Genomic DNA, 12,241 nt, shown 5'->3' on the forward strand with positions numbered 1-12,241 from the left:
TTTTCTTTTTTCTTTTTAAAATCATTATGAGATATAATAGCATTAACAAATAAATTTTCCATCTGTTGTAAGACTTCTTTTCCTGGGGATGCTAAACAATGCTTATTCTCTTTTAAGGTTCTCGTGTCAAGCCAATATTTGATTAAAGTTATACTGGGAAACCAATGAATTTATTGAGGTTACTTACCAAGATAACTGAGGGGTTGCTGAGGTGTATGTATGACCTGAGGGTATGCACACTGGAAAGCCTTTACCCAGCATGAGTCATTCTGTCTCTTCCTAGCTTCCTCAGATTGTATACTTTAGCCCTCTGCAAATCTAGGAGGCCGTGTGTGATTAGGGTCAAATTACATACAGTTGGCTGGGGAAGAGTGGCTGGTTAATCAGGTGAGGGTCCAATGACCCTGGTTGGCCTTCCTTTAATGAATGAACACAACCATCAACAAGCCCAATTGTGACAATGTTTATCAATCAGGCTCACCTGAAATCGTGATGATGGTAGTTATTTCATGCAGAAGAGACTGCTGTATAGCATTATCTTATTAAAAGGACCACCACATGGAGGCAGGATCTGGGGGCTCCCAGGCAGTCCTCTGCATTCTTAGGCCCTCTGCCAGAGGGAGGCCAGAGGGAGGCCGAGGGAGGCCAGAACTTGGCATTCTCTGGAGGTCTGCTGAGATCAAAGCCGCTACACCCATGGAGGGCCAAATCCACCCTCTGTAAAGAAGTTTTTAAAAATTGTATTTGATTTATTTTATGTTTCCAGTATTTTGCCTGCATGTATCTAAGTGTTTGCAAACCCGCAGAGGCCAGATGAGGGCATCAGAGCCCCTTGAACTGGAGTTAGAGTTATTAGCTGCCATGTAGATGCTGGGAACTGAACCTGGGTCCTCTGTAAGCGAGCTTTCTTTTCTCCCCAGCCCTGTGAAGATTTTTTTTTTTTTTTTTTGGCCTTTTTGAGACAGGGCCTTGCTGTACCCCCAGCTTTCCTGGAACTCACTTTTGTAGACCAGGCTGGCCTTGAACTCACAGAGATCCATCCACCTGACTCTGCCTCCCGAGTCCTGGGATTAAAGGTATGTGCCACCACGCCTGGCGTTGAAGTTTTTGATAGCTGTGCTGATTTAAATTGATATGTAGGTTGCAGCAGTCTAGTGAGGTATAGACTGATGATTAATATATTTAGAAATACTATATTAACAAAAATTAAATTCTAAAACATTGATTTATTGTGATAGTCATTTGAGATGTTTGGTTTGAATCAATATGAAGTACAATTTCACATTGTTGTAAAGGGCTAGTGGAGGTCCTTTTTCTTTAGTTGGATGGAAATCACAAGCAGGCCTGGGTACTTTTCTGAGGGTTGGCAGCTCTGTGCTCCTGAGTGCCACAGAATTACAAGTCAGGGTTTCAAATCTCACAGATGGAGAGAACTAGAGATTTATGTCTGCAAGCTTCCAGGTGCTCAGGTCAAAGCAAGCTCTGGGCCTTCAAAGCCAGTGGTCCTGTACCTGCCTGCTCATGTTGCAACCTGTGAGCTTTGGGTTTTAGGGCCTTCGACTCTTAATTCTTGGCATCTCTGTGGAACTTTTCCAGGCTGCTTGTAGCAGCCTCTTGCCTTCTGTAGTCTTAGCTCACTGCTGCCTCTCACTTGCCTTAATGCATCTTCCATCCTATGTATTCTCCTCAGTACTTGGCCATTATCTGGAACTTAAGGTTTCACCCAGTTGCAGAATGGACTGGGTGCTTATAGCCATGAGAATTTGGGGGGCTAATTAAGCCTCAGGAATCATTCTCTAGCTGCCTCTAGCTGCTGTAGAAGCCTGGAGTTTGTTTTCTGTTAGTATTACCAGTTCAGCCTGATCTAGTCTTTATAAAGTAAATTGTATAAAACCTTATTAGGTCTAATGTTCCAACACTAGGAGAATGAGTAGGCAAAATGTACAGAAGAAGCCTTCCAGACTTAACCAACAGCCTAGAAATAGCCTGAGTATGTAGTCAGAAAAGGGGCATGACATGCTTATGCTCAGATCATAATTTCACCAAGTGCATGGATTCCATTGGTTTCCATTTCCACCAATAACAAGTTTCACTACTGGTAGGCTTGCTTTTTTTGGCCTTTTTTAGTTGGTTGTTTTTTTAACAGTCTCTCTAGTCACAGCCCACCTGGAAGTCACAGTGTGAACCAGGGTAGCCTTGATCTCATAGAGATCTACCTGCCTCTGCCTCCTGAGGGCTGGTATTAAAGGTGCATGCCACTGCACCTGGCACTACTGGTAGGCTTTTTATTGAACCAGTGGGTGGTTACATCCTAAGTGAGATACACTGCAGAGTGAGAAGGGTCCTTTAAAGTTCATGGAGGTTTCTTTTTTCTGGAATTGAGTGTTTTAAATCCAATGCAAATGACCTGCTAGCAGTCATGACTGGAACAAGGTCTCTTGAAGCAGATAGGGCTTCAGCATCAGCCTGGGTTCCAATAGTGCTTATTGCTGAAGTAGTTTATTGAGAGTGATTCGGGTTGAAAAAAAGGTCATTGTCTTAGTTTGTTCTTCATTGCTGTGACAAAATACTCTGACCAATACCAGCTTGGGGAGGAAAGGGTTTATTTGTCTTACATCTCCCAGGTCGCAGTTCATCAGGGAGCCCAAGGTAGGAGCTTAGGGCAGGAACCTGGAAGCAGGAGCTGGAGCACAGGCCATGGAGGAATGCTGCTTACCTGGCTTGCTCCCCTGGCCTCTGCTCAGCCTGCTTTCTTATGCCACACAGGCCCACCTTCCCAGGGGTGGCACCACCCACAGTGGGCTGGGCCCTCCGACATCACTCATCAAGAAGATGCCCCTCAGACATGGCCATAGGCCAGTCCAATAGAGGCAATTCCCCAATTAAGGCTCCCTCAACCCAGGTATGTCAAGTTGACACTAAGGCTATCCAGCATAGTCATAGTCCTCAGAGCAGTCTTGCCCCTTGGCTGACAGTAGGGAAGCATTCAAAGGGCCTAAGAAGCTACTAACAGTTTTACTCATTGTCTCCATACCCCCCAAAATGGTGCTTACAATAAGACCTGGGAAATTAGCGTTCTTAATAGTATTTAATAAAACAGTAACCCTAACCACATGCCCTAGAGCAGATCCTCTGACCTGTCTCTCTGTGTCTTTGGGAGTTCTGATTTAAACCATCAAGCACTTTGTATTGCTTGATTAAGATTATGAACTTTTTTTCTTCCCTCTTCACCAGGAATTTACATGTTTTGAATAAACTTAGGCATAAGGTTGGACTTCAATCCAACCGCTTCATTAGACGATTCTAGAAAAAAAATTGAATGTAATAATTTGATAGACCAAATGAAACATTTAAGTATGGATTTAAAAATATTTTATTTCTTTTTTTTTAACAGAGCATAGGGTAGGGGTTTATTTACAGAAGAGTGGGTGCCTACATTTATGGCTGAGTATGGACTTTTTTTTTTTAACCGAAAGAATGAAAGATTGTCCCTCATTTGTCAGTTTTGGCAGACATTTTATTCCTATACTAGATTAGGATTGGGGGGTGGTCCTTGAAGGGATCGTGAAACTGACCATCTTCAGTTACATAATGTTGATTTTCTTTTCCTTTTTTCCCCCTTTTGTGATCTGTGCTCCTTACAATTCACCTTTTTTTTTTTTTTTTTTTTTTTTTGTAAACATCTTAACTTACATTGGGATGGAATCTTCCTGTAATTTTGATCTTTACATTCCTTGTAAATGTTGAAATCATGTTGTATTTGAAATGACTGGACTTGAATTTTATTTATTTTTATTTTAAAAGTTTTTATGTGTGTGGGTGTGTGCAGGTGCAAGTGTGAGGGTGCACATGAAGGTCCACGTTTAGTATTTGTTGTCTTCCTGAATTATTCTTTTACTTATTCTCTGAGGCAGGGCTTACAATCAAACCCTGAGATCACTGATAAAGCTAGTCTGATCTTCACAGCCAGCTTGCCTCTGGAATTACAGGGCATGGGCTTTGGGGATCTGAACTCTAGTTCTCTTGCTTGTAAGGCAGGCACCTGAAGTGCTGAGCCACCTGCCCAGCTATTGAATTTTTGCCCCACCACTTAGTTGTATTACTTTAGCGAAGGTACTTGCCTGTCTCTATAACTCATCTTCCACAGCTGCAAAGTGGGACTATAATAGTATCCACATCCTAGGATGGTTTTGAAGATTAGATCAAATGCCGTTTTTGTTGTTGTTGTTGTTGTTGTTGTTTAAGTAGTTGCACTGTGTATCCCTGGTTGGCCTGGAACTCACTATGTAGACCAGGTTGGCCTTGAACTCACAGAGATCCACCTGCCTCTGCTTCTTGAGTGTTGGGATTGATAGTGTATGCCACCATGCTTGACTAAATCAAGTAATATTTTCATTACTGTTAGCTAATGACAGTAATTATATTGATAATTTGAGCACAGTATAGTGAATGGAAGTAGTGTTGAAACCTGACATCACAAATGAAATTGTGTAGTTTACTCAAAACAAAGATGTTTGTTGTTTTTTATAAACAGAATCTTCCTTTGTAATTCTGGTTGGGCATTGAACTTGAAATCCTCTTGCTTTAATTTCCCCAGTACTGGGATTATAGGTGTGCGCTACCACACTTGGCTTATACTTGTCCCAATCACTTCTGCTTCAAAGAACAAGTCTGTCTGTCTTTCTTTCTCTTTCTTTCTTCCTTTCTTTCTTTCTTTCTTTCTCTTTCTTTCTTTCTTTCTTTCTTTCTTTCTTTCTTTCTTAAAACAAAGATCTCTTTCTCTCTCTTGTGATAAACTTTAAAATATAATAACTATGGGGGTGGGTTCTGAGAAATTTGTCTCTGGGCTATTTTACGTTTGTCAAGTCAGTAATTTGGTATGGCTTCTTGATACATTACTTAAGTAAAGATTTTGTTAACTCAGATATATGCAGCTGCTCGCAGCATAACATGGGAGCTGTTTTGTAGCAAGCTTTTTTTTTTAAGTAGGAGAATATTCTAAAGTAATGATTTAAAAAAGCCTAAATGGTAAATATATAAACCAGTAACACAGTTGTTTTTTGTCAAGTATTATGTGCAGTGCATAATTTTATATGTGTGTGTTCTGTCCAGACTGAGTCCCAACTTTTCCTTGTTTTTACTTGTTCACAGTTAAGATCCTCAAATGTATAATCTTCTTAAAATGGTATTTGGTGTTTTTTATTTGTTATTAAAATTAAAATTGTATAATTTTTATTTTATATATTATTAGTGTGTTTGTGTGTTTGATATACATGTGCATGCCATGACACACATGTAAAGGTCAAAGTACAACTTTGTGGAGTTGTTCTCCTTCCACCTTTATATGGAGTCTAGGGATCAAACTTGGGTCACCCAGCTTGCATAGCAAATACTTTACCCACTGAACCATTTTCCTGACCCAAAACTTGCCTTCTTATTTTGTCTTTCGAAGACCTTTTTTTCCTGGAGTGCTCATTATTAGGAGGCAATATTTTTAAAATAAATTAGAATTTTACCGATTGGGTAAGAGTTATCCTTTAAAACCTCTTAGATCCCTTATGATTCTGTGATCTGCTTGTGTTCTGTTGAGCTATTAGTGATTGGCTGTCTTTAACAATGAAATGTGTGTGGTTGGAATGAACTTATTTTCAGACTAAATTGTTTTTTAAAAGTAATAGCTGTGCTGATTTTGAAAAAAGATAGATAGTTTACTTTCTCCCATCCAACTATAAACCAGACCCAACCCTGCTTAACTTCTGAGATCAGACAGATGGGCATGTTCTAGGTACTGTGACTGTAGACAGATACTGGCCTCAACCTCCACGGAGATCTACCTGCCTCCTGAGTGCTGGGATTTAAAGGTCTGCACCACCATGCCCAGCTAGATACTCCCTTTTCTAATAATAAAAGTTACTTAAGGAACAATAACAAGTGTTGATTTGAAATTTTATCTATGGTTTTAAAAAATAAAAGGTTAATAAGTTAGTTTCTTTATAAATTTTCCTAAAGAGTTTTTTTTCTTCCCAATATTGGATATGAATTAAGAGCCTCCTGCATGCTAGGCAAGTGCTGTATCACTGAACTATCTCTGTGGCCCAGAATTTCAAAATTAAACTGCTAAACATTAATAAGAAATTGTGTGTATGAAAAAAAAGCATGTTCCTATTGATTTTTTTTTAGAAATATCCTTTTAAGATATAGTTTAATCTTAGATATATAAAAGCTGAAACAAAATTATAGCAAAGAAGAAATTACAGTTGTTTATAATCCACCAAAGGATAGCTCATTATGTTGAAGTCTTTAAAATTTTTCTTTTAGATTTGTTATGTATTGTGTATGTGATGGGTGTACACCCACTTCACTTTTGTGAAGGTTAGAGGAGTCAGTTCTCCCCTTCATCATGTAGATTCCAGGCTTTGAATTCAGGCCTGCAGACTTGCAAAATCCTTTACCTGCCGAGCCATCTCTCTGGCCCTTGAAGGGTCTTTAATAAATCAGTTATTTGAAATTCAGTTTCCTCCAATGGAAATACTATAATAAACATGAGTGTGAAATCTGTACTTCACTCAGTAGCTGAAGGACAATTCACTTTTCTTGGCTATTTTAGAACCAGCTTTTAGAATCAAGAGAACTGTGAATCCCATATGCCTTTGTTGGATGGATATTCTGTTTCTCTTGTAGGTGATTTAATCATTCGTTGAAATATAATGCCTTGCCGCCAACATTTTGAGGCATTTTTCATGGAATTCATATAATCACATAATAGAAGTATGTGAATCTGATAGTGTGATTGTGATTCTTAAATTTTTTCTAATTCCTATAATTTTGATATTGAGCAAATATCGTGAACATTGCACTGATTAGATTAGGGACAAATGATTTAAATAATTGAGCTTGAAGAGGTAAATACCTCAGAATTAAAGAAGTGTCCTATGATAGCTTTCCAAACATTGATAATGACTTCTGAAAAGACTCATCTCTTGCCTTTGGACATAGGAAACTATCAATTTAAGAAGAAAGAAGAATGGACAGATTGAATTAGCTGTGGCATTGTAATGCTTTAGGTTTCCTTTTTTTCTTGTTATGTAACAGTTTTTAAATGCTTCTTTTGTAAAAGTATATGTTGTTACATGCACATGGGACTTCAAATAAAGAAATTCAGTTTGTTTGGGTTTTATGAAACAGGGTCTTGAAATGTTTGAAGTCTAAGCTAGTTTTAAACATGTCTCACAGGCTGACCTTGAACTTGACATCTTCCTGCTTCAGCTTCCTAAGTGCTGGGATTACAGGCATGTGCCATGAGTCCTAGCCAATTGTGAATTTCTGGTAATGTGTATTGTAACTTTTTAAAGAAGATCAAGAGTTATAACTGGGCTAGTGTAAATTTCTGATGGCCAGGACTGTTCTTACTCATTTTTATTTTTTTTCCTGAAACTTAGCATATTATCTTGTATATAGCACGACACAGGTACCTATGTTTTGAATGTGTTGATCTATGATGGACTACAATCCATTGGTTAATAAAATCAGAAAAATAACGAACTAAAATATCTGTAAAATTGTGTTTTCTTACAGAAATAATTATATTTGAGAATGTGAATAGTAGGCAACAATTGGTGATTATTGTCACTTAGCATTTGAGAAGTGAGATTTACTAAAATAGTGCATTATGAGGTGATTACTCACTTTTATGAAAGATTGTCCCTAAAAAATACATATATACTTTGAGACAGCATCTCACTATGTAGTCTAGGTATCAAACTTGTGATTCTCCTGCCTTAACCTCACAAGTGTATGGATTACAACTATGTACCACATGCCTGTCACAAATAATTTTTTTTAATTTAATAAATCTTTGGATTTATTTAAGTAGTAAGCACTTGATCTAAACCACTTTTATTTCTGAAATTTGGCATTATTCAGGAATGAACCAATTATTTTAAATGAGTTATATATGTCTAACAAACATATCCAATTTAAACATAGAGATTTTATAAAAAGGCTTAATTAAGTATATGTACATTTAATGCAATCTGTCCTAATGTTAGGTATCTTTATTTTATAGGGAGGCAAACTAAGATAAGCTGCATTTTGTGGTCACATGGTGAGTTCAAAATTCAGTTCAAAAATTTCTTTATTATTTATTTGTGTGTGTGTATTTATGATGCATATATGTGTGTATGTGTGTGTGTACGTGTGTGTATGGCTGTACACATCCATGTGCATGGGCCGAGACCAGAAAAGTTCATCGATTATCTTGCTTTTTCATTCTCTTTCTTAATGGTGTCTCTCAAGGACCCTGGAGCTCTCTGTTTAGGTTAGGCTGCCTGGCTAGCAAGCTCCCAGGATCCACCTGTTTTTTTCCCCTCAACACTGGGGTTGTAGGCACACATTCCCATGCCCCAAATTCAAGTCCTTATGCTTGCTCAGCAAATGCTCTTACCTACTGTGCCATCTCCCCAACACCTCTAGCCAATAATTTTTAAATCTCAAGTTTTATGTTTCAATATTTGCTGTTACACTGGCTTATAAAATTGATGTTGTATATGGTTACTTAGGTGACAACTTACAGAAAGTCAAATCTGCAACTTGATGGGTGACAACTTTTTTCAACCAAAAAGTAAGTATTGCTTCCATAACTGATAATAGTCTGTGCAGCTTTTGTGTAATTTTTCTTCAAGATAAGAGATGAGAGGTGGGGGACCTTTTCTTAAAACCCTGAAATTGTTAAAGTAACCAGTGATTACACTAAAAGTTAAATAGAAATAGTGTTTTTGCCCTATTAACAGAGATAACTGCTATTTATCAACTTGATATATATTATCACGTTTTTTTCTATTTGTATATAAATATACTTTGAAAAATTATAAAAGTATTATATGTATAATTTTTATCAACAGTATTTCAGGTATTAACAATGGCATGGCAGAGCACTGTTGAGAACAAAGAACACTGTGTGTGCACGTGTGCATGCGTACATGCGTGTGTGTGTGTGTGTGTGTGTGTGTGTAAAATGTACTATGTTAGAGCTACCATAGCAAAATACTATATATTTGGTGGGTTTACTCAGCAAAAATTTATTTTTGGACAGTTCTTGAGGCTAGAAAACCAAGATCAAAGTACTGCTAGAGTCAGTTTCTTCTGTGGGCTGTCAGGGAAATGACCCAGGCCTCTCTGTGGCTTGTAGATAGCCATCCATGTTCTGTCTTCATGTGGTCTTCCCTCCTTCATAGATCTGTGTGTCTAGCCTCCTGTCATTACAGACACCAGTCATACTGTATTAGGCCCAGATCTAATAATCTCATTTTGACTTAATTCTGTCCAAAGATTATATCTAAATATAGTCACATTGGAAGATGACTCCATATATATAATGTATATGATTGTGTATACATATATATATAAAAGGTAGAAATGGTATTACTTTAGTATAATAAAAAGGAATATTTAGAAATCACAAATTCAGGATATTAATCTCTAAACCAGAACGCCAGGGATTTTAATTTTATTTATTTATTTATTATTTATTTATTTATTTTTGGTAGTGTTAGCTACCTTCGTGTCTAGACAAGCTCCACTGGTGTCTATGTACAGGTTGGTAGATTAGTTTTGGCCCTTAATACTGTTTTCCCTCCCTACATTTCCTCTTTGTGTTCTTGCAATATGTACATACAATTTAGAGTCAAACAGTTTGAAAAGGCTTTAAATGACTTTACCAAAGTTTCTTAAGAAATGTTTATATGCATATATATGTAGTATTATATCATTTAATATATGTGTCATTAAAGATGAATGTTTTAGCTTTTTACAAATAATCTGGAGAGATGGCTCAGCAGTTAAGAGCACTAGGTCCCCTTGCAGAGGACCGGGTTCAGTTCCTAGCACCACATAGCAGCTAACAATCATCTTTAACTTTTCCTAGCACCACATAGCAGCTAACAATCGTTTTTACCTCTAGTTCTGGGGAATTCAACACTCTCTTCTGGCTTCACAGGCATTGCACACATGGGCTTGCTTATATTCATGCAGGCAAAACACTCATACACATAAAAATAAGTAAACTTAAAAAATGATCTGCCCTTTAAAAATTTTCATTGTCATTTATCCTGCAATTGCTTTTCATTTAATAAGTCATATTAAAATGTATGGCCAAGTCTTCCCACACATTCAGTAGTAGCCTCTCATTTCAGTTTTATGCACAGTAAAACCTGTGAGGTCATCTAAAAGTTTACTTTTTAATCTTTTCTTTGGTCTCCTAGAGAATTCCTTCTAAAGTACTGTTAGTCCTGAACCCATCTCACTTGTTTTTCTTTGGGCATGCTGAACTTACTCTATCCTTGGACTTTCTTTGTATTCTCTTGAATGCTGTCTGTGCAACCTATGTCTTCCTTTTTGTTAATTATGTCGTGTGTGTGTGTGTGTGTCTGTGTCTGTGTGTCTGTGTGTGTGTCTGTGTGTGCACGCATATGGAGACCAGAGGACAATTGCAGATTCTGCCCCCCCCCAAATGTTTTTCTCACTGACCAGGCACATGCCAGATAGTCAAGCCTCAGGAATCCACTTGTCTTTGCCTCTCCAGCACTGTGATCATGAGCATGTGCATACCACCACACCAGGCATTTTCATATTGTCTCTATTTTGGTGGATTCTAGAGCAGTGTCCTAAAACAGGATACCCAAGAAGCTAATGTTACTTGTCTTCATTTATTCCTCAGAATTGATTAAAAGTTTGGGTGTAAAGTCTTAGTTCAAAACTAATTTTGGTAAGAGTCTTATTTTGCTTTTAATTTGCTATCTAGCCTTTATTGTGTATATTTAGGGATGGGTACGTGTGTGCTCTGTGTGTGTGTGTGTGTGTGTGTGTGTGTGTGTGTGTGCGTGTGTGTGTGTAGGCTAGAGGTCAACTTCAGGCACCATGCCTCAAACGCTGTTGTGTCATCCCCCTACCTCCCCACCCCCACCCCTGTTGTTTTAGACACAGGATCTCCCATTGTTCTGGTGCTTGCCAAGCAGACTAGGCTGTCTGACCCATGAGGCTCAGCGATCTGTCTCTGCCTCTAGCTCCCCAGTACTGTGATTATAAGTATGCACCAGGTCCAGCTTTTTTTTTTTTTTTTTTTTAAGTGTGGATTCCAGGGATTGAATTCAGGTGCTCGTGCTTGCACATTAAGCACTGACCTGTCTCCTTACCCCTGGCTTCTGTTCTTAGCCTTGATCTTTTGTGTATGATTTGTTTCTTTCTCTGCTCTGTTATCTGGAATGTATTTTTATCTGTATTGTTCTAAAATGTTTTGATATCATAGTTTTAACTTTTTTGTACATGCCAGTCACTTGTGGGCCCTTTTAATCAAGAGAACTGTCCTACCATCTAGGAAATTTTCTTGTATTATTTCTTTGATAACTTATGTTCACTTTTTTTCTCTATTGTTTTAAGAGTAAATGCTATACCTTTGAAAATTGATTTTCAGAAATTTTGTCTTTTCTATTTGTATAATTTCTGATTTCAGTTCTTCTGGAGACATTCATTCACTCTGCGTAGCATTTCAGTTATCTTTTTTGTTTATTTTGAGACAGAGTCTCATGTTTCCCCAGCTGTTCTTGAACTATAACTGTGTAGCCGAGTCTGTTCTTGAATAAGTCTTGCAGTTTCCACCTTCTAAGAGCCGGTTTATAGGTGTGTGTCATAAACATGGCAGCAAGCATGTTTACTACTGAGCCATCTTGCTGGCCCTTTTTATCATATTTTTAAATCCTGTTTATAACATTCATTCTTTGTCTTATGTCCCTAAATGCACCAGTTTATTTTCTTTATTTTTCTTGCTCTGTATATCTCTTCCTTAGCATCCTTATTTGTTTTACTGTCTTTTGATCTTTTAGGTTAAAGGTTTTTAGGAAAAAATTCCTGTTGCTTATTGGTTATTCATCCATATTTAAGAAAAAAGGTGTTAAAATGCTTAAGAGCTCTGCTTACTTGGTCAGAATTCTAAGAAGTGGTGTTTATGGTATGCATTGCTCTCATCGATTTCTATAGTGAGAAATGTGCAATTTGCTCTGCATGAGCTAAGCCTCACTCTTTTCCCACATTTTCTTCTAGCTGGATTCCTAGAATCTAACTGGATTCCTTCTTTGCTCTGTGCTTGGCATTCCTGAATCTGATTCAGTAGTATATTCTAATTTGTTTCCCATCTGTTGCTTCTTGTTCTTGTTCTTAGTCCATCTCCCCTTTGTTAAGACTTTTTTTT

At 37.7% G+C, this 12,241-nt stretch overlaps 1 protein-coding gene across 2 annotated transcripts in view; it reads left to right on the forward strand.

Moving 5' to 3' along the window:
* The window catches only part of Znf280d (zinc finger protein 280D), a 105,600-nt gene that overhangs the window by 10,111 nt on the left and 83,248 nt on the right, over positions 1-12,241 (forward strand). Inside the window, exons 2-3 of one of the 2 annotated variants that reach the window (XM_029570717.1) lie at positions 8,066-8,104; positions 8,559-8,620. In XM_029570717.1, the coding sequence (XP_029426577.1) occupies positions 8,593-8,620 (28 nt within the window). In that variant the 5' untranslated portion in view covers positions 8,066-8,104; positions 8,559-8,592. The remainder of the gene's footprint in view (positions 1-8,065; positions 8,105-8,558; positions 8,621-12,241) is intronic. The other variant, XM_029570720.1, reaches the window with a different exon arrangement.

This window comes from Nannospalax galili, unplaced genomic scaffold (genome assembly GCF_000622305.1).
Source record: "Nannospalax galili isolate Female #2095 unplaced genomic scaffold, S.galili_v1.0 scaffold611, whole genome shotgun sequence".
Lineage (NCBI taxonomy): Eukaryota > Metazoa > Chordata > Mammalia > Rodentia > Spalacidae > Nannospalax > Nannospalax galili.